Source organism: Carex rostrata, chromosome 22 (genome assembly GCF_964058835.1).
Source record: "Carex rostrata chromosome 22, lpCarRost1.2, whole genome shotgun sequence".
Classification (NCBI taxonomy): domain Eukaryota; kingdom Viridiplantae; phylum Streptophyta; class Magnoliopsida; order Poales; family Cyperaceae; genus Carex; species Carex rostrata.
Genome location: NC_135939.1, coordinates 8,178,349 through 8,202,203, shown reverse-complemented (window position 1 = coordinate 8,202,203; position 23,855 = coordinate 8,178,349). Strand labels below are relative to the sequence as shown.

Here is a 23,855-nt window from a genome sequence, read left to right as displayed (position 1 = left end):
AAGATATATAATTTGGGAGAGATTTCGTATATGACTCGACTATATTAATATTATCTAATATGTAATATGCTGTGGGTGTATGACTCGGTTGTATTAATGTTGTTTAATGTAACATTGATTCTTATTGCCAGAAGTTCACGGATATATAATTGTAATGTTTTGTTCTTATTACGTTGTTTGAAGTGTGCATTATATATAGAAATTTCAGTTTTTTTTTTTTTTTTTTTTTTGGTTATTGCAAAGTCTTTTATGTTACTTTTATTTTTCTTGTGTAATATTCGTGATAAAAAATGTAAGCTTCTGATTTCCATTATTATTATCTTTTATAAAGTGGGTACGTACACCCCACCGATTATTAGATGCTAATGCAAAATTTTATCGAGTCTGGTGTTTTCAAGCTTATCTATTTTTGAAAAATGATGATCTAAATGTGTCTTTATTTTTCTGTTTATATTTGAAAAAAAATTATAATTTAAAATAAAAATTTAATTCACAATACAGTGTCTATGTCATTTTTATATTTTATACACAAATAAAAACAATTACAAAATTTCCATTTAATTGACCTCATGGCTTGTAGAATTACATTAATGTGAATAATATTTTGATGTTGATTTTTTGAGTAATTGACCTAAAAAAATGACAATTTTTTGGTGCGTACGTATAGATAAAATATCTAATATAGAGGACATGACAGCGATCTCGCGATACTATTTTATTTTCTGAATTTTATACATATTTTGTTTTATAGAATTTAAATAATAAAATATCTAATATAGAGGACATGACATCGCAACGAACTCTGCTTTGAAACAGGTAAGAAAAAATCACCACGACATATCATTCTTCTAATTATCTCCCTTGTGCATTATTGGACAGGTCGGGTCAAACCTCCAGTACAGGACTGTCTGTCTCTCTGGCTGCCGGTGGACACGGAGGCTATTCCAATCTCTAGTTGGCATCCAGATGATCACTCCATGGAGCAGCAGACGACATCATCACCTGAGCAATATGGAACACCATCCCCTGTTGAGATTGAGCTCCCGATGGTTCTTTATGAAGAAGCTGCGCAATAGATGGCAGACTCTGGTTCTAATGGCCAATTTTGATTTAGCTAAAATTTACCCCAGCCCTTGGTGGCTTGTTGTCAGGCCCTTCTTGTGGCTTAGAGTTATAAAGTTAGATTTTATATTGTTGGTTTTATATGCAGTTTATCTTGTGGATTGCGTTTATCGCTGTTATTGGGCTCTCTTTTGTTGCGGATATTAGGTAATGAACACATGATGCTGTAAATTAACTTTTTCTTGAATGAAAAGGGCTTCGGCCTCTCTTATCAAAAAAAATAATAAATACATAATGGCGATACTATAAATACATTTGAACCTTGTATTTGAAAAATGTCTTGTAAAATAGGTCAACATATATATACAGAAATAATCACATCCGGAGTACTTGACGACAAAATATATATATTATATACAAATTAAGAATCAATTATGATTTACATTACTGTATACTATATAGTTGTAGTTTGATCTTATTATACTACAAGAACATGAATCATTCTCTTTTTTATTCGATCTTGTTGCTTTGTTCGAAATGGGAAACTTGAGAAAGCAAGTGTAAATCTGTGATTTTACATCCCAGAGATGGGCAGGGCAGCAGCTAGCATGCATGTAACAGAGACATATTATCTATAAAAGAAAAGTTGGCAAGTCAACCATGAACTCAAATTGCCAAATGCCAGTCTCTAAATGCCTCAAATCTCCTCTGCAAAAATCCAATTTTCTGATAAATGAAGAAACACATTGAAAATTTGCTTAGGTATAGTCGTATAGAGCTGACACAAAAGTCAAAGTTGGGATACAAATTACACCCATCTAAATCTTTCATAAGGTCATGAAAACCTATTGGAGTTGAGGTACCGTATGACACATAGAAAACACATTAATGAACTTAGACTGAAAGAGCAAACACTTTTGGTAATTTAAATTCATGCTCAAAGATACCACCTGACTGAAAATGAGTACTATATATGCCCAGTACATTGCCTTGACAATAATCACTCCAAATCGACTATGCATGTTCATTAAGATATAATGAATTCCTTTGCATACTCAATTGCAACCAAAACCAAAGCCAAGACTTTAGGTGATAAACAAGGCACTCAGTACCAAACCGAGATGTAACAAATGGCAAACCCCTTTAAACCCTTCTCAAAGTTCAAATTGATGCTTAAATCGATATTTCTGCACAATTACAAGACAACAGTGAAGAAATCACTCAATTCCATGAAGCAAATCGCCCAAATCGCAAGAAGGTTGCTCGGTACCGACACCATGAATGAGCATAGGCTTTAGTAGTTAGTTAGTACTTAATTAGTACCCCTTTTGCTACTGTTTGTTTATCTTTCTCAGAACAACTTAATTGGTCACCGACTACTAATCTACACATGAACATTAATTGTGAAACAATGAAAGGAAGGTTTAAAACGGACAGAGGAGTGAGGATTGGGATTGCTCTTGGTAGGTACAGAAATATATGATAAGTGAAAATATATATTCCTATGCACGAAGGTAAGAATATATTATGTCCCTTCTATTTCAAGGTCAAACCAAAAATAGGAATATATTATTCCCGCCACCCTCATAGATGGAATTGAATAATTCTTAGTAACCATTTTTACAAAATCAAGCAAGCTTGGCGCGGATTGTTCCGTACTATGAATCAATATCTCCGTTTTCAAAGCCTAAACCGTCCATCTGAGCCATTCAACATGATCTCCGTACCTGTTCCCGGGTGTCTCAGTTAACAACAAGTGCATCTCAGTAACAGACTTAAGCAACTTTTTGCATTAACCGGCACTGACCTAATTGATATTCCTAAGTAACTGTTTTGTATATAACCAGCATTGGGCTATTTTCTAGCCAGTAGGAGGTGTTACTAGCAATAAATGCTAATTAGCCAACATTTAGCTCGCATCATGCAATTATGTTTCAAATTTTTAACTTTTACCAGAATCCTGATAAAGTAGTATTATATAGGCATAAAGAATTACCCAATTTTTGTTTGAAATTCCCAAGTAACTGATTTACATATAACCAGAATTGGGCTATTTTCAAGCCCGTAGGAGGTGTTACTACTTACTAGGGGCAAACATTTTGACGGAGCAGTGTTTGATTCATGCAGCACACGAGTCATATGCAGCGCTGGTTTGACTCTATTGTCCGTGTGTTGTATGAATTAAAAAACTGCTCTGTCAAAATCTTTACCCTGTTACAAGTAATAAGGCTAATTACCCAGCATATAGGTCGCAGCAAGCAATTCTGCTTCCAATTTTCTAATATTTACCAGAATCCTGATAGAGCATCATATAGGCACATGGGCCCTTGAAAGGGTTACAATTGTCTACGCAAATTAGGCTTTTAAGTTCCAAAACACTTGCTTCCTTGCTTAAACCTCTCAAATTATTTGCTACCAACAAACAAAATGAAAAGGCAAAAATAAAAAATAGAAAAATTACAGCACCAATTGCTTTCTTCTTTACAAAAGTAAATATTAAAATATTGAGTTCAAAATCATGGATTAAGTTTCTAAATCGGTTGAATGTAACCAGCTACAATTTTTATTTTTTAAAGGAAATACCCAAAAGGACACTTAAAGGTTATGTTTCATATCAGTTCCCACATCTAATTTGACATCCAAAGTAGTGATCAAATCAATAATTCAACCAAGGGATGTGGGCATATGGCAAAAAAAAAAGATGAATGAAATTTAGCTTTGAAGCACTTAATCATTTAACTTGAACCTCAACAAAGAGTGTGTAGCTTTCCCCTCTCGGCCAATTTCCATATTGTCTCCTCTCCTCCGACAAACTTTCCTCCGACAAAAACCTGTGTGAAAATATTCTGTAAAAATATTTTTCTACTCAGTGGAAACAGATGGCTTGGAAGCCAATTTTTCTCTGGATAAAGGAACAAAAAAGAAAATAATAATAACTACATAAACAAACTGGAGTGAGGCTATGGTGATATGCATATTATGGATCAACCCACATAATGGATCCATATCTCTATTTTCAGAGTTCAAACAGTCGATCCAAACCGCTAGACATTATCTTCATATGAAAATGTAGTTGGAGACCAAATCTTATATATTTTTTAGAAGCTTTCTACTATCTTTTTTAATAGGTAGAAAACAACCACTTTCGGATGGTCCATAATTTTTAGATCAAGTGATTTTTTACCTATCTAAAACAAATAGTAAAAAAATTCTAAAAAAATGTAAAATTTGGTCTCAAAGTACATGTTTATATGGAGATTATATTTAACAGTTCGGATCGAGTGTTTGAACTTTGAAAATAGATATATGATCTGTAGTACGGGTTGATCCATAATATGCATAGTACTATAGCCTCACTCAACGAACTAACTAATTAAATTAAATTAAACAACCTGTGGGCATGTATCAGAGCCAGAATGATCAAGCAAGCACTTTTCAAGACCCGAGTGGCATTCTTCGACCAAATCAATTGTCACAAAATCAAACCCGTGCGATACCAAGAGACCCAAAGTAAGGGTGGAGGCACCATACTCAAAGTCCTGTTCTTTCATTACCTTCCGAGGTGGGCCATGAATAAAAACAACCATGTGGTGCTTCTTGAGCAGCTGGTCCAATGATTCGGTCAAGCCCAGGTGCTCTGATTCCAGGAGTAAAGTCCTTGGCGGGGGTGACCAAATGTGACTCTTGGATTCATTGCCCGGAGGAATTCGACCACCCGTCGACGACATGTGCTCCCCCATCCACGCATTAAATGCGTTCCGGAGGGCATCTCTTTCAGGCTTGCCTTTGCCTGTGGGACCCACCTGCATGTGTAAACTTTTTTTTTAAATTATAAGCGACATTCCACTTTTATCGATCAGATTGCTGCCAGCACACATCATCTTGTACCCTTTGCAGTTATTTTCTAATTATTAATTATATCTAGTTTTATAAATTTATGGTAGCAAAGTTACTAATAAGACGCATATCCCCATTGTCAGCAAAGTTAAATCAGCAGTTATTTTCTAATTATTAATTATATCTAGTTTTATAAATTTATGGTAGCAAAGTTACTAATAAGACGCATATCCCCATTGTCAGCAAAGTTAAATCCTATTAATTTTAAGTTAGTAAAAAAAAAAAGGTAAAAATATAGCAATAAGGATTTTTGTTTTTGTATTCCTCTCTTTTTCATATTTGTCTCAGGGCATGTACAGAGGGACTAATATTAATCTCGGGGGGGGGGGGTGTTGGTTGGGGTTAAAAGGTCAAAAAATCATACTGCTACTTAACAGTTGATGAAATTAGTACCGGCTATGTTAATACTGGTAACAGATAACAATTAAGCAACAAGGAAATGTCACAGGTACGGTAAAAGACTGGTACCAACAGCATGCCAGAAAAGTGCCTCTGTTAGGGTAGTTTACAATAAAAATAGATAAAATAAACTGAAATGTGACCACTATTTGTCTTAACTGGTACCCCTTACGTTCCATGCCCCTGTAATAAAACAGATCTTTCACCGCCAATATTTTTCAATAACAAACAGTATACTGGTATGGTATTTTAAATGTTTTACAAGATAAGATTATCTTCTCAAAATAATACAAAAAACCCACAAGTGATAAAAGAATGGACCACTACTTATTAGAAAAGTGAAATCTTTGCAAAGAAAATAAAAGCCTGGGTTTAAGTGAGATTTTAAAATTAACTAGGGGTTTTGTATTTGGTAAATACTACATTTTATTTATTACTACCAGAGTAAGCCCAGAATTATCACAGTTGACGAAAGATGAAATATAGTACATTCTATTTTTCGGTTTAAATGGTTCGGCTTGGTTGAATTTTTAATTGCTTCAATTTTTATATTTGGTTTAATTTAATCACTCTAATTCGGTTCGACTTATATATAGTTTGATATTTATTTCTACGACTATTAAATGTATTTATGTATGTATTGAATTTTGACCTTTAGAATTTAATCTCTATTATTTTGGTTCAGCCAAACAAACCGAAATACACTCCGGTTTTTTTGGTTTGGTTGTTATTCAGTTGGCAAATTTAATTCTGTTGGTTCAGTTAGATTTTTTGAAAACCGAATAAAATTTTGTTTTGAAAATTTTAATTCGGTTTTAACCGAACAGACAGTTTGGACACCCCTATTTCTACCACTCTGGCGTCCTTCCTTTGTAGGACAAAATTAAACCAGTATTGTTTGAATCAAAAGTGCAATTTAATCCCCAGAAAAAAAAAATGAAAATAGTATAAGTGAGGTACCTTGACGGAGTAGCACATCCCAGGGATCAATCGCCTGTGTTTTTTAATACTATTGGAGATACATTTAGAGGTACCGATGTAATGGAGCCTTCCATTCGAATCGTACACACCATAAACCCCAGCTCCGACTGGAATCCTCTCATCCAGTTGTTGTTCTGGATCTCGAGGGATTGGTATAGACTCCACCTCAGAGAGCTTTCTAATGGAGGCGTGTACGCGATGTCTGGAGGAGCGCTGGGTTTGGGTTTGGGTTCGGGTTTGGGTTTTGGATTGGGAGAGAGAAAGAGATGTGAAAGAAGTTGAAAAGAGAGAGAAAGTGATGTTGGGTTTTCGAGAGGTGAGAGCTGGGGACATGAATGGGTCGAAGCAAGAGATTTGAGCTGGAGCTGCCATGGCCGTGCTTCCTCTCTCTCTCTCTCTGCTTGAAATGAAAAGGAGAGATGCCGTTGATTGGGCCAAAATTGGATCCAATAGTCTTTTTGGGCCTGATTCTCTATCCTGTCCTGTCGGGCCTTGAGAAACTTACTCCCAATTGACAGTAACTACTCTGACTCTGAGTTATCTCAACTTATCATCCTTTCTCTCTCCAGTACCAGTTTGGAGGTGCAATAAGATGCAATTTCCAATCATTGAGAGAAGTCGGGTGGTATCCGTGTTGGTGGAGAACAGGTGAAGTCGGGTGTTACCGTCCCATCTCTTCGTCAAACTGCTTTGTTGAAGAGGCATTACAAACAAACAAACAAACGGTTTGGATCTATATTATACTAACGTTTCGAACAAGAACATGAATCATTCTCTTTTTTATTGTTGTTGCTTTGTTGGAAATGTGAAACTTGAGAAAGCAAGAGATGGGCGGGCTAATTCATCTAGAGGGATACTAATTGGGCCTAATTTAGCCCAAATTGGGTTTTGGATTTGTATTAGCTTCTGCGTTGCCCAGTAGGTCCAGTTAAAGTACCATCTTCGCAAATTTGATCTGTATAATTAACCGAACCGAACCGTCTGGTTTTTTGTGTGAGATGTGAACTAGTGGATGGATCATACTTGTATTGATTTTATATCCATTCAGATTCAGATTATACTTGAATAAAAATTTATCAGGTTAAATGACGGTTTGAAATTCAGTTCATGTGCTTAAATTTATCAGGTTAAAGTGTTAAGTTCGTCGAGTGTTGAACTGTGGTAGCATGGATCATAATAAATTAAGTAGGCATTGAAAATTAAAACCTGATTCTCAAAAATCAGAACGTAATAAACCACAGAGATAGAATTGACTCAATCAGTTGTGGTTTAAAATTCCGGTTCCAGACCTGACCGGTCAAATATTTCAAAATTCTGAACAAGCCAGTTGTTTTAATATTCTTATTCAATTATTGAATATTCTGTAAAGAAAAGATGAAGCGCTGTATTAATTATTTATGCTTGTTGCGTGCCTCATAACCAGCTGCCTCCTGTTGACGAAAAGAAAAAAACAATAATAATCCGGCAATGACCATACAGCAAAAATACTCTCTGAATTGGTTGTGTTGGGATTTATTTTATTTTATTTCCTTATTATAGAATCTTGCTTGATTGCTTTCAAGTCCCTTTCTAGCTGCTTTTATGATTGTTATGTAATTTTGACGTGCATTGTCTTGGTGGGAAGGTATTTATAAATATCTGTTCTCTTCTGGAATTAAAAGAAAACATACAATATTATACTGTCCATCCACCTCGTATGAAATATATATATATATCCTACCAATTCTGGTTCGTTTAGTCCTATATGTTGAGAATCTAATTAAGAAGCTGAGCTTAAATTTATGCTTGCATCAGTAGCTGTCATTCAAAAGGTAATTATCTTTTAGTTTAGAAAGTAATTATTTGTCACTGTCATTCAAAAGGTATAAAACTATCACCAAACCACACAATTTATTGTTTGCCCAACTCTTTTTCATGTAATACTTTGTGATTGTAGATATTTCTATTTCATAATTTATGTAGGTTGTAGATCAATTGTGATTCAATTTTAAAAAATATTGATTATTCGTAGAATGATTTGACAAAATAATAATTTAATTTCATTGACATTTGATCAGTTATCAAGTTATTTTTAAATTATATCAAATTTAAGAATAATTATATCAACATGTATAATTTTATATCAAATTATCCGACTCAACCATAACATAATGCACAGAAAAAAGGTAAGGTGACATATTGCCCATCAATGGTAAAACTACAGCTTTTCAGAATGAAAATAAACTTAGCAGAATTAAATTGGATTAAAAAATGGTGAGAATAACATACGGGAGAAAACGAGTACAGGAAAAGTATGTTTCCAAAACAATTTCTTTCTTCTATTCATTTCCTTTTTCAAGCTGAACAGTCAAAACATTTTATTTTTTTTTCATAAGAACCCATGAGAAAGCGACGGAATGGTGGAATTGCGAATAGATAAATTTTGTTTAAACCGACAATTAGAATAATTGAAATAAAAAAAAACTATTAAATATGGACCTGAAAGTAAATGACCATTGTAACCTTATTGACTTTTTGTGTATACTTGGTACTGTAGAATATAGTTTTGCTGAGACAATATTAATTTGAGGAGGATGTTTTATGACAGGTTTGACGAGCCAGTAGTAAAAAAAATAGTTTTTTTAGGTCCTATTCGGTTGCACAGTGGGAATGGGAATAGAAAAAGTTTGAACTAAAATTTACTGTTCACTTGGGAAAAAAAAAATTCAGTCTGAGTGAATTTTTTTTTCCCACGTGAACAGTATTTTCGGGATTACATCCGAACAGGTCCTTATGAAAATAAAATCCTTACTAATTGGGTAGAAATAGTACTAGATTGGATGATCTTCTGAGAAATCCATGTGTTGTTGATTCTAGTTGAGTTTTATTTCTAGCCTATTTCAATTTGTTTGGGAATAAAGATTTTAAACATGTTCAAAAAATGAATGCACTAAAATTAATTTATTAACCTTCTAATTTTGACCAATTGATTTTATACTAAACTAATTCGAAAGTTAAAAAATTTCACATGTAGACACATCACACGTAAAATAGACGGGTTCCAACGGTTTAGATTCGTCATTTGAAACCGATTTGACGGGTTTTGGAGTTAAGCTCACCAAACACTTTGGTGAGCTTAAGAACACCCTAGTTCTACTCTATATATATATATATATATATAGTAGAGCTAGGGTGTGATGTGCTCACCAAGAGAGTTTGGTGAGTACAACTCCAAAAGTTCATTGGATCGACTTTAAACGCTGAATCGAAACCGTTGAAATTCATGTGCTTCATGAGTGATGCATGTGCATGCAAAATTTTGAAAGTTTCAAGTTTATTTGCTAAACGGTCAAAGAAATAATAAAAATTGAATATATAAAACAACTTATAAATTAACTTAATAAAATATTCATTTCTTTGACCGCTTGACCGTTTAGCAAATAAACTCAAAACTTTCAAAATTTTGCATGCACATGCATCACTCATGAAACACATGGATTTCAACGGTTTGGATTCGACGTTTTAAGTCGATCCAATGAACTTTTGGAGTTGTGCTCACCAAACTCTCTTGGTGAGCACATCACACCCTAGCTTTACTCTATATATATATATATATATTTTTTTTTTTTTTTTTTGAGTTGAAAACATCTGGATGATGAGCTGCAAAGTGGTAAAATTGCTGGCATCGTAAGGGATCCGAAGCAGAAATACCATGTACTGACAGAGCCACATGGACCCACCTGGTACACTGATCCTGACAGCCTATTGCACGCTCATCGTCAGATCAAGATCACCGCATCCGCTTTCTCTGAAATCCCTTACCATTCTACTCAATCTGACCACTTCATTTAAGAATTGCAAGGAAATGCAATCTAAATTTTTAAAGGAAGCAGACAGCCGGTCAACCAGGTGCGTGGCGAAACTAGAGTTTTGCTAAACCCGTTAGGGGTTCAACCCGTTTTACCCGGTCCGTACCCGTTACCCGAGGTACCCGTACCCGTTGCCCGGGTACAAACGGGTAGACGGGTACGGGTAATAAACGGACCGGACAACCCAATTTGAAAAAAAACCCGTTGTACCCGTACCCGTTTACCCGTCTACCCGGACCCGCCTACCCGTACCCGTCTACCCGCCTACCCGTACCCGACCCGTTTCAAAATTTGAATTTCAAAATATTTTTGGCGGCCTACTTTTAGAATTCAGATTCAGTGCAATACCTGACTGAGTAGAATGAGATCTGAGCCGTCAATTTTAATTTGGCATGAATCTCAAATTGACCCCTATAGAATTCAGATCCAGTGCAATACCTGACTGAGTAGAATGAGATCTGAGTCGTTAATTTTAATTTGGCATGAATCTCAAAACGGACTCCTATATCTAAACGGACTTCGGGATATGTCCTTTAACTTGGCACGAATCTCAAAGCATAAAAATTCAGAAAAAACAGAAAAGAAAAAAAAAAAAAAACCCGCCCGTACCCGGGATACCCATACCCGTCAACCCGCAACGGGTACGGGTAATAAACGGGTAGGGTAGAGGTTTTGGGAAAACTACCCGTCTACCCGTTGCGGGTTGTACCCGTACCCATCCTACCCGTCTACCCGCCCTACCCGTTACCCCTAACGGGTTACCCGGAACGGGTCACGGGTAACCCGTTTGCAAACCACTAGGCGAAACTGGTAAACAGAGGAATGCGCTGCCTGTGCTCTCGCTATTTTCCAGTCTGTTATCTGTTGGAATCCAAAGCTTTTATTCCAGATCAGCGTCACGCTGTCATGCTTTCAATCCGATATTCCGATAGCACGGTACGCTACGCTAGCTTCTTGATTATCGAATTACACCTGCGGGTTTCTCTCAAACAAAAAAAAAAATAGATTATCGAATTCTTTGTTTGGGTATCAGCTTTGGCAGGATTCAAAATTTCAAAATCCTGATGTCGCTGTCTCGGAATTGTGCACTGCTTTTAGCGGATGTTCTGTTATTTTATTTGCAAGTTGCAACTGATGTTGTGAGTTGTGACATAGGTTAATATGACACTAGTGTTATATCAAACTAAATAACACCACATCTTAAATCCTTAGATCTGTTTTAAGATTCGTACAAAATGAAGTGTTTAAACAGTAAAAGCGGATAGTACGAATCTTAAAGCAGATCTAAGAATTTAAGATGTGGTGTTATTTAGTTTGATATAACACTAGTGTCATATTAGCCTAACTCAATAATAATATGTATGACTGTACATAACTAATAACTTATAGTAATGCATCCCTGTGTTGTGTATAGTATATTAGTATATATACAAGTATTAAACTATTAATTAATAAAATATTGCAACTATTTTGCATCGCATAACAGTTGCAACTCTGTATTATTTGTTTCTGCAACGAACAAATTGTTTCACATTAATTAATAAATGATAATTGCTCATAAGCGTCACTGCGGTCTGATTATAATGCAACAACTAATTAACTAAATTCTATAATATACCCAAGACGCCAGAAGCGATACAAGTTGTCAGGTTGTTTGCAATCCTTATCAACTGTTTAAACCCATTATAACGGTTATTGTCCGTATTAATAATTAATTGTTTTCTTATTTATTATAAGTAAATACCAGACGTTTTCAAAATTTTAAAACTAGCCGTGTACCGAATGATAATTGCGTATTTTGTTCCTCATAGCAAGTTGCCAATTTGACTCAATTTAAAATACAAGCTGTTTAAAGTTGTGGTGCAGTGTGCATCCATCCAATATGCGATTCTCTTGAGAAAGACCTACGATACGGCATCACTTTCATTTCACCATGCTTGTTTACTTTTCTTCTTTAATTCCTGCTTAAATCCAGTTCAAATTTCAAAATAATCATACTTAAATCAGCGTTTATAATTCTCCAACATTAGTTACACATTTAATGTTAATTTTATATTAAAATTCAGCGTTTCACAGGTTGTATCATTTTATTTTGCTATTTCGGTCAATCACAATTTCAACCAACTTTTGGATATGATAAGACGTTGTCATATTGATATTGCACAATTTCAACTCACTCACTCACTTTACCTACATATTTCTGAAAAATCTATTTCGATTTTCGACACATGACATATCACATATTGTCCTGTCCAGGATAAGCACAAGTATATTTTAATTTTATAATTGTGGTGTCCGTAAACAATGAGATAAGAATTTAAAAACTTGTCTGGAAATCATTACGTAGCAATGTAGCATAGAACGAGCGTTCTCCTCCCTTATACCCATAACCCATGCCGATCAACCTTGCTAAAAAAAGTTGGTATGATATTGATGTGGAACTTTAGTGGTTATCGCAATTATGAATTATGGAATGCTTAGGCGATATGCTGAAAAGTGAAAACGACGACGTCGGCACTATCGATTATATGGAAATTAGAGTAATGGTTCATTTATTATGAATAATTGATCCGCTGTACAATAGAACACAAGAAAACGGAGCAGAGATCGGGATTCTTGAGCGGATTTGAAATGGTTTGAGATCCGGAATATGCACAGCACAGGCTGTATACAGCTGTATCCCAACAGCACCTTGACCGTACGTGTTTCTCTCTCTACTCTCTAGTCTCTTCTCACGCCACCCAATCCGGTTCAGAGTTCTAGGGGAACATTTGTCCGGATACCCCTCAACTTTACTTATTTACTGTCCAGAATTTCTGGGTTCCATTCTCATTTGATTTCTTATGCAGTGCTGCCAGTGCAGCAGTGGACCGGGACCGTCAACTTTACTCTCCTGAATGGCAGTATAGAAAATTTATTTTAATATTTGTCTAGGGATTCACCAACTTTACACGTGTGTATTTTTCCCATCGAGTCGCTACATCCCCGCTACGTGTGTACCACAATTAATTCGGATCCAGTGCAATACCTGACTGCGTACAATGATATTTATATATCGAATATCCATAACTGATTTTTTAATATGAATCAGAATTTAATTGGATAATATTTGCTCATTTTCACCCATACCGGCACCTCGTTTGATATAACTGTAATTTTTATTACATAATTATAATTATATATTTATCAAATATTAAAACCATATAAATATTCTTAGTTCTACTTATGTCCGTAAAAATATATACTTATACTATAAAATAAAACTTGCAACTAAATATAAAATTTCCGATGGAAGTGAAAGAAAAAAAGCAAGTCTTGACAAGTGATGAATTAAGTGAGCTATAAAATAAACACAATGTTTTCGAATATACTTACTGCTTGAAATATTGAAAAACAAAAACACGAAGATACTGTACAAAGATACCTAGATGCGTCAAGTTGTCTAATCAGAACAAGTACCCATTCCATTAGAGATTCAAAGTGCAAACCACTGCAATAGCTGAAAAGCAAAATAAAACGCTATTTCAACTAAAAACAATTTCTAAAAAGTGTGAACGATTTTTTACCTATCAAAAAAATTAGTAATTCTAAAAAGTGTGAAAATTTTCATTTGCGTATATTTTATATGGCTATCATATTGAGTTATATGAAACAATTGTTTAAATTTTAAAAATATATATACGGATTCATAGCACGAGCCAATGTGCACTATGTATAATATTCCGGCCTCCCTCTTATTATGTTATTATTCTATAGTTGTCATAATTGATCAATACATTGAAATAACAATGTTCATAATAAATATTACTACTACTATCTTGATTATTATTATTTAACATCATCATCATCATCATCATCATCATTATTGTTTATATTAGTATTACCTATTTCAATTTTTAAATTGCAATTACTTTCAATATTATTATCGAGGAGGGATCCAATTACATTATTTTATAGTGGCATATCTTGACATCATATGTTTATAAGTCATTTTCTGTGATTTTAAAATCCAAACAGTCTATCTGAACCGTTCTACATGATTTCCATATTAAAATGTGTTCAGAGACTAAATTTTACATTTATTGTGAATTGTTTACTATTTATTTAAATTTTTTTAAAATTTGTTGTTTTTCAATGACCCAATTGAAAACAACAATTTTATACAAATCTTAATAAATATTAAAAGAATTTCAAAAAATATAAAATTTTGTTTTCAAGCACAGAGATAATTTTGAATGGTTCGAATTGACTATTTGAACTGTAAAATCAGAAAAATAACTTACAAATATATAGTGTGAAGATGTATCACTATAAATTGATGCAATTGAATCCTTTACTACTACTAAAATTATTATTATTACTATAATAAAACTATCATGCTCTTGAGCTACCGAGTTTCTGGATGAGTTTTAAGTGCGAAATAGTACACAGTTGAAACCAAATTGGAAGACCCTGCTTCCGTTATTATTTAAAAAATCCTGCTATTTTTTGTAATTAGACAGAATATTCCAGTTAAAAATATATATAACCTTTCAGGGCAAAAATTTGATTAAAAAACTACACTTTCCTTATTTTTTTTGTAAATCCAGACATGAGTAAATTCAATTATCGATACAAGCACTTTCAAATATTATTATATGCAAACTTTTATCGAACGTAATTGCATTATTAGTATAAATACATTTTGAATTAATGCATATTTTTTTGTATTTTAAAGAATCGAAACTCTTTTTTGTAATCAGGTATAGGCCTAATTTATAAAAGTCTTTTTGTCATTTAGATATCTAATTGTTTGCAAATTCAGACACGAGCAAAGTGCACTTTGCATACACTTTTCAAAATGTTTGTATATACCAGTGTTGTAAAAAAACGTCTGTTTAGGCCGATTAGTCGTTGGCGGTGACCAAATTGTTGTGATTTTTTTCAACTAATTGGCCGATTATTTCCGATTATTCCCGATTATTCTAGATTAATCGTTTGGCGGTACTCTGTCCGTCCGGCGACTACATACCGTTATTTACAACACTGATATATACATGAGGAGGGATCAAGTTACAACAAATTTTTGAGTTACAACAAGCATTTTCTACATTTTCAAAGTCCAAATCGTCGATCCAAATCGCCGATCCAAACCGTTAGATGTAATCTCTACAATAAAATGTGCTTGGAGACCAAATTTTACATTTTTTGAAATTTTTTTACTATTTATTAAGATGGATACAAAATTCAATGGTATGAATTTGACTAGTTTTTGTACACATCTTTTAAAATAGTAAACAAATTCCAAAAAAAGTAAAATTTGGTCCCAAGCACATTTTATTGTAGATATCACATTTAATGATTTGGATCGAAGATTTGGACTTTGAAAATGTAGAAAATGCTTGTTGTAACTTGTTGTAACTCAAAAATTATTGTGACTTGACCCCTCATCTGTATATATTCCATATTACGTGTAATTTAAAAAGATGTCTGTCTTTATATTAGGCGAAATATAATAATCGACTCTCTTTATAATCATACGTAATAGGGCCATGCACTAAAAGTCTTGTAAAACCGTCACAAGCAAAGAATCAAGTCCAAATAGCAAGCCCAAGTAACAGGTCCGTCGGAGTTGGCCGTACATGGCTCCAGTCGGCTCGCCAGCCCGCAAGTTAGGTCTGTTCGAGGTGCCCATTCGCGGCTCCAATCACCTCATTAGCTTGCGAGTTAGGCATGTTTGAGTTGTACGTACAAAACTCAACCGACTAACTCGGCGTGCGAGAAAAGCCCAGCTGAAGGGCCGCACGGCATCCAAAGTGACGTATTGGTCTAAAAATACTCCGGATTTCATTGAGAGAAAGGACCAAGAACTCAGCACTAAACAGTACATAGAGGATAGAGTAAAGTACATACCGGATCTGTTCACCTGAACACGTAATAAATACACACTTAACTTGCACGGGCCTAAACCCTCTTGATTAGAATGTGCTTAGCTTCACTGTGCCTTAATCTTTTAAGAGATAGGAAGTATGAATATGTAAGACACAAAATTTACATAAACACTTTATGCAATTAGTATAAAATTTTAAATTCATGTTTTTTGTCAGCTAATTACTGGAAAAAAAGTACTTTGATGATTTGATATATATATTTTGGGTGCATTTGGGGATTCAAACACAAATTAGAAAATTGAGTTATCTCAGGAATAGATCTATTATATATAGTTACAAGTGATATTAATAAAAAAATAGTTTGTACATCTTTTTTCAATTCCTCTCGATTAGAGTTAGTTTAAATATTAAATTAATATGAAATAAAATATTCAATTAGCATAAAATATATATAATATTAGATTAGATTAAATAAAATATTAATTTTAATGTTAAATGCAATATAATATTAATTTAAATATTAAATGTAATATATTATTAGTTTAAATGTTAAGCGTTGATGTAATATAATATTAGTTTAAACATTAAATTAGTATTAAACAAATATAATATCAGATTAAATTTGTATTAAATAAAATATAATGTTAGTTTAATTATTGTTTTATTCATTTTCTTCATTATTATTTTTAATATATATTGCAAATAACAATTTTACTAATTCGAATAATTATAAGTTGGTACTACTTTTATACCACTCGGGTTAGCACTATTTTTAGGGGTGGATTCAAGATTGATGTGAGAGAAGGAGTAACAGAAAAATATCGAATTGGATTTAAACACATTAACTTATTAGATAAAAAATAATGCTTTAACTTATATTGTGTTGAATTATCTAGATCTCATATGTAATTCATAGGGTTCACGTTGGTAATAAATGATAATTACTGGTCTAATTAGGATTAGTTTAGTTTGTTCGCAAGCAAGCTAAGCACATATAAATTTATAAATGAAGTATCGCAAGTTGTGAAAGTATTGAATAAAGTAATGGAGTACAGTAATAAAATTGTAAGAAGAAACAAGTGGCAATGGAAATCATGATCCAATAGCAATATAGCATGATGAGATATTGAGATAGGTGGTTAAACAATCCCACGCCACCTATTCAGAATACTTTGGCTCATTCCCTTCCTAATTCCTATTAGGAAACTTGACATTATAATTATAATTATAATTATTTATTTCTCCTCCAGTACGGCAGTACGGGTGCCAGAGGAGCATCCTTCAATTGCATCCACCACGAGACAACACAACTCTCATTTCTTTGTGTTTATAATGGAATGCTGAATAATGTAGCGGGTCAATAATATATCTCAAGTTCTTATCAGTTAAAAGACATATCTCCGATACCACCATTCTGCCGCAAGGAATCCAGATAGGGAGAGATTTAATATGTAGGAACTCAATGCGGATTAATAAATTTATTCTTGGGCTGGACCTGGACCTGGACTGGACCTTGTTTGGGTTGGTTGGCACAGCTGCGGATCCTGTAGAGCAGCAGCTGATCCAGCTCAGGACTCACGACTCTCAGCTCTCGTAGCAGTTTGCACGCTTCCACGCCACTATTTTAAGCGTTTATTATTATTATTATTTTTTTTTAATGCATTTTTCAATCCAACACCCATCCTCTATATTCCCACTCAGGTCCGCTCTAGCATTTAATTTTTGTTCCGTTATTGTATAATGATTTGTTACTAATTATAACATACAATACTATATAAGACTTTTAAGAATCTAATCACTATATAACAGGTCAATCTATATACTATGGCATAAGATCAACATATATTTATAAAATTATTTTGATAAAAGAAATGTTATTAGGAGTTCTTATAATAGAAAATATTTCGATAAAGCTCAAGATTCAATGATTTAGTTAGTGATAATAATTATATATAACAATAATAATAATAAAAAATTTAAACAGCATGTTTTTTTAGAGTAATTTTGATATAATAAAACTCATAGTATTTTTTGTAATAAAAGTGCGAGAATTCCACCAATTTCTTATATTAAAACTTAATAGATTTTTTGCTTATGAAAGGCAGCATCATATAATCCAATGTTAATGGACAAGCTAAGCATTATAGAGGCACTAAATATGATTCCAAATTACAAGGCAGATCGTAAATGAACATTGTTCAACTAAATTATATAAAAGTAACTAAGTTAGAGTTTGCTTGAAGTAATAGAAACATACAACAAAATAACAACCAAAAGTAGTAATCATATGTAGTAAATCAATCAGAAAAAATATCAACTATGACACCTAAGATAGAGAGTAGTCCCACAAGATGTGATATTAGTGTCAGAGTTGAAACATAATCAGTTGAAATTTTATATATATTTTCAAAATCTAGTAATTTAATCTATTGTTGTTCATAATATTATGCAGTATTTATTTTAGACAAAATAGAATTTAAATTTTGTAAATACTGATAATATTTAATTTAAAAAAAAACCTATTTTTTGTTTTATAAAGGTTAGGGAAGTGAATTATGGCTCACATCTTTAGACATTAGACCAGGTTCAGACGTCAGGTGGGTACATCAAAGACTGTAGTCCAGCTATACAGTTCCAGGCTGGCAGCACTGGCATCTTTAATCAATCCTTCCAATTTTTATACCAAATCTGTGGCGCCTTTCCCTTCCCAATCTGAGCAACGTAGCTCATTCCTCCTTCCTCGGTACCTACCAAATCTTCATACAAGAAGAAGAAGAAGAAGAAGAAGAAGAAGCAGAAGAAGGTAGAAGAAGCGCAGTTTAAAGCGAAAGCAATAGCTACGCAAATCTCCCTCCAATGGACCCGTGTCAGTTCGTCCGGGTTCTAGTCGGAAATCTCTCCCTCAAGCTTCCCGTATCAACTCGCCCCGTCGGCGCTGGCTCTGGAGTGCATCCTTCTTCAACCCCGTGCTATTGCAAGATCCGTCTTAACAAGCTCCCGTACCAGACAGCGCCAGCCCCACTAGTTACCTCGGACTCAGACAGCACAACCGCACCTTCCTCTACCCCTGCTGCTGTGTTTCACCTCTCCAAGCCTGACCTAGAGAAGATATCTGCCAAATCGTCTCTCTTTGGCTCCAATCGCACTGCACAGCTCAAGGTCGCAGTGTACTCTGGTCGAAGGGGGTCTACATGTGGGGTAAGCTCTGGCAGGCTGCTCGGCAAGGTTACATTACCGCTAGATCTGAAAGGAGCCGATGGGAAAGCCACTGTTTTCCACAGTGGCTGGGTATCGGTGGGGAAGAAGACTAATGGGGCAGCGGTTGAGTTAAATCTAACGGTTCGGGCTGAACCTGACCCGCGCTTTGTATTTGAGTTTGCTGGTGAACCGGAGTGCAGTCCACAAGTGCTCCAAGTCCAGGGTACGATGAAGCAGCCTATGTTTACATGCAAGTTCAGTTGCCGCCATAACAGTGATCTACACTTGAGATCCAGGTTGGTTTCTTAGTTTCAAACTTATGGTTGTTCCTATATACCTGATTTTGCAATGTAGTTTTTAATTTCAAATTATTAGCCCAAGCCGGGCAATGTCTCATTGGCCACCTCTAACAAACTTATAAAAAAAATTGCAGGTCCATGCAATCGGATCCCGGCAACGGTGCCCGCAATTGGCTCCCAAACTTTGGGTCTGATCGGGAGAGATCTGCCAAGGAGCGCAAGGGCTGGTCTGTGACTGTACACGACCTATCTGGTTCCCCAGTCGCCATGGCATCCATGGTCACTCCTTTCGTGGCCTCTCCCGGGTCCGACCGGGTAAGCCGATCCAACCCTGGTGCGTGGCTCATACTTCGACCAGGTGACGGGACCTGGAAACCTTGGGGCCGTCTTGAGGCCTGGAGGGAGAAAGTTGGGTCAACCAGTTCTACTGACGGGCTTGGTTACCGGTTCGATCTCCTACCAGATAATTCCATGAACTCTAGCGTTTCATTGGTTGACACATCTTTCATCTCATCCAAAGGTGGGAAATTTGCTATTGACTTAACGGGTACGGTTCCGATGAACAAAAATGGGTCTAGAAGTGGCTCTCCCGGGTGCAGCCCTAGAGGTAGTGGGGATTTCGGGTATGGTCTGTGGCCGTTTGCGGGTTATCGGGGCTTCGTTATGTCGACCACGGTGGAAGGCGAAGGGAGGTGTTCGAAGCCTACTGTGGAGGTTGGTGTGAATCACGTGGGATGCGCTGAAGATGCGGCTGCTTTCGTTGCATTAGCCGCAGCGGTTGATCTGAGCATGGATGCATGCAGATCCTTCTCACATAAGCTGCGCAAGGAGCTCATCCACTCCACCGATGCTCTTTAGCATCCACATCCTTCTTTTTTTGGATATCAAATTTAAGTTTTGATGGCGGGATTTGGACGCGGATGAAACTGTACAGAAGCGAGTGTTTGTTTTATCTTTTCTATTGCTAATTTGGCCTTTAGCTTTTTCTTGAATTTAACTTACACTTGGTCCAGAAAGCAAAAAAAAAAAGAAAAAAAAAAAGAGAGAAATTATCCTGGTCCATGCTGGTTTTCTGGGTGTGTTTCGTGAGGGTTAGTTGTAATTTTGTTAGTCTTCTAGGTGCTTTTTAAATGCTTAGAAGAGGAAATGATTAGTGGTGTAATTTGTAAAATAGTTGTTGGCTTTGAATTGTGTTGAGGAAATGTTCGTTTCTTCGTTGGATAATGGCTTGTGGGGTTTGTCCGTGATCATTTATCGTAAAGCGGGGTGTTGGAAGCCTGAAAAGTAGGGCTTAAATTGCTTAAAGGCCAAGTTTAACTGTTTAAGCTAAAAAGTTATTGGTAGAGAAACGAAGGCTGCCCAATGGGCATGAATGGCATGTTGGTTTATAGGCGTGACCCCACTTGGATTTTTGTTTTGGTTTTGGAGGCATTCTGGAAAAAAGATGCAGATTTAGGGGACCCAGGCACATGGTTTTGCCTTGCCAACTGCTCTGCCCAATTACAATTCAAATGGTACGGAGCTTTCCCATCACTTCCAATTTTGTACTCACCCCTCTAACCCTCTTCAAGGCGCATTTTTTATCTGTAGAAAGTAAAATATATAAATTAGGAAGGAAGAGAGAGAAACATAAACAGAACATTATATTTTTAATTAGTAGAAAGAACGTTAGATTTTGTACTATTTCTACATATTAAAAAGTAAAAGTTTGGATAGGTAGAAATTCTGATTTAATATCAGTTTGTATTTTTTTTCTTTAATTTTTTTATAGTAAAATATAAAAAGTTTTTACAAAAAGACAGTATCTTAACTACATATAATAGAAATATTTTATCTATTTTTTTGAAAAACTTTCTACATTTTATTACAGATCTAATATAAGAATTTCCTCTATTTTGGATTGGTATAAATTTTACTGTTTCATTTTTTTTAATTTTTAAGATCAATAAAGGTCATACCTAGAGTATTAATTATACCCGTTAAGGGTATACCCTACCCTACCTGCCGCCCGGGGTACCCGTGCCCGAGCCCGGTTATGGGTCGGGTACTCGGGTACGCGGGTACGGGCAAAAAACGGACCGGACCTGTTTTTTTGGACAAATACCCGACCATACCCGTACTCGACCTTACCCGTACCCGACTTTACCCTACCCGGGTACCCGAGTACCCATCTACCCTTACCCGTACCCGTATCCTTATACCCGACCCAATAATTCAATCCCCAAATTCAAATTTTCCTCCCAAATTCAATTTAATTTCTGTTTTTAAAATTCTGTTTTTATTTCTGTTTTTTAATTTCTGTTTTTTAATTTCTGTTTTTAAAATTCTGTTTTTTATTTCTGTTTTTTAATTTCTGTTTTTTAATTTCTCTGTTTTAATTTCTGTTTTTTAATTTCTGTTTTTAAAATTCTGTTTTTATTTCTGTTTTTAAAATTCAGTTTTTAATTTCTGTTTTGTAATTTCTGTTTTTAAAATTCTGTTTTAATTTCTGTTTTTTTATTTATATTTATATTTTATTGTTTTAAAGTAAAACAAAAAAACAAAAATAGGAAAAAAAAATAACAGGAAAAAAAAAACGAAAACAAAAAAACCAGAAAAAAACAGCAAAAAAAAAAAAAAAAAAAAAACCCGTACCCGGACCGCCCTATCCGTCAAGGGTACACGGGTACGGGTATAGGACGGGTAGGGTATGGTTTTTGAAAAAAAATACCCGATATATCCGTACCCGTATACCCAAGTACCCGTCATACCCGTACCCAAGACGTACCCGTACCCGTGCCCGGGTATACCCGGGGTATCCGTACCCGCCCGACCATTAATACACTAGTCATACCGATCTTTTTATTAATAAAAAATATAATTGTCTCTCAACCTTTATCTTAATTTCTACAATAAAAAATTTCTCTCTTCAAAAAGTTTGAATTCTGACGAAAGCATTTAAGTATGTTCTAATTTAATTATATACAAAATGTATGATCATGCGGTCTTCATGTTAATATATTTCGTCCAGGGCATTAAAGTCTGTTTTGCAAAATTACTAGGATCGATTGTTCCAGACTTGTTAGAACAATTGATAACGAGATTGATTTAATGCCTCAATAAATGTAGAAGGTACATGTCATGCGATCAATATTGACTACTGTTTACCTCTAAGAAAATGGGACATGCTACCCTACTACCGGTACCGCGGTACGAGTCCCACCTTCTCGGATATATGATTCCGGTACATGATATCTAAATTTTCCGATTGATTTGATATTCTATTGGCGTCTCATCATATATAATCCTGCAATTGTTTGATGAAAATCGGAAGATACCGGGATCATGTTGTAATGAATAGAAATTGTTTGATCAGAATGAGAAGGTATGGGGACCTTTGATTTGAAGCATGTTTAGCTGCACATATGGAGTCACATACAATATCATGCATGCATGCATGCATCATCTACCTTAAATTTCGCATAGCATAGGACGTTATGTGATACAATATATGATTTTTTTTTTAATTTGTGTGTGTGTGTGTGTGTGTGAATAGTGGTACGTTGCAGGTTTCGGAAATAAAAGTGGAGCAGTGGTGGGTGGGGTTATTACTTATTAGGGTTATTGAGTAGTTGGGACGGATGACGCATCCAGAGGACTCCCTGCTGTCTGTTCCCTATTTCCTGCTCCTTTTCATTTCAAATAACATTTTTTTTAGGGAAAATTATTGGAGTTATTTTGGCAATTTTATTATTGTAGTTGTTGTTGCAGACTTGCAGGGCCCATAATTGCTTATGAGTGTGGCCTCTTAAATGAGGTTCCACGCCAAGATGAACAGTCATATGCGTAGTTTATAAATTTTTGTAGAATTTTATGCACTTTTAAAAAAAAATGGATTTTTTTACTTCATAATGTTATTATTTTCTGAATTTTAAAACCCTCAAGTTTATCTAATTTATTGTCTCTTTCATCAAAAAGTAATTCTATATTTATAGATTCCCATTTTACTTTCTATTAAAATATAATAAACTTGTATAATGAAGTGTGAATTCTCTGTACCAAAAATTCAAATTTATTTATAATGAAGATGCACATAAGTTAACTTCTGAGGGGCATATCTAAATTAATGGTATAAAAGGGACTGACATAGAAGGAATTATTTATTATTATTATTATTATTATTATTAATATACATATATATTTTTTTTATACAAAAGTCAGTACAGACTAGAGAGACTGTAGAGCGTTGGGTTGTTTTATATGTATTTTTCCTTGTCAATTCTAGCAAAGTTCTTTTATATGTGTGTTTTTTAAATTTTTTT

The 23,855-nt window shown here is 34.7% G+C and overlaps 2 protein-coding genes across 2 annotated transcripts; one reads left to right on the top strand and one right to left on the bottom strand.

Annotated features, from left to right (window-relative positions):
- Positions 1–3,490: 3,490 nt before the first annotated feature.
- Positions 3,491–6,726, bottom strand: LOC144574003 (monothiol glutaredoxin-S12, chloroplastic-like). Its single transcript, XM_078323810.1, has 3 exons — positions 6,319–6,726; positions 4,455–4,865; positions 3,491–3,893 (listed from the first exon to the last, which is right to left on the bottom strand). Exons 1-3 carry the CDS (start codon positions 6,709–6,711, stop codon positions 3,810–3,812), a joined length of 888 nt encoding a protein of 295 aa, XP_078179936.1. The 5' UTR covers positions 6,712–6,726; the 3' UTR covers positions 3,491–3,809.
- Positions 6,727–18,724: 11,998 nt separating this feature from the next.
- Positions 18,725–20,735, top strand: LOC144574268 (formin-like protein (DUF1005)). The gene is made up of 2 exons (XM_078324192.1): positions 18,725–19,551; positions 19,689–20,735. The coding sequence occupies exons 1-2, from the start codon at positions 18,914–18,916 to the stop codon at positions 20,410–20,412; spliced, it is 1,362 nt and encodes a 453-aa protein (XP_078180318.1). The 5' UTR covers positions 18,725–18,913; the 3' UTR covers positions 20,413–20,735.
- The last annotated feature ends 3,120 nt before the right edge of the window (positions 20,736–23,855 follow it).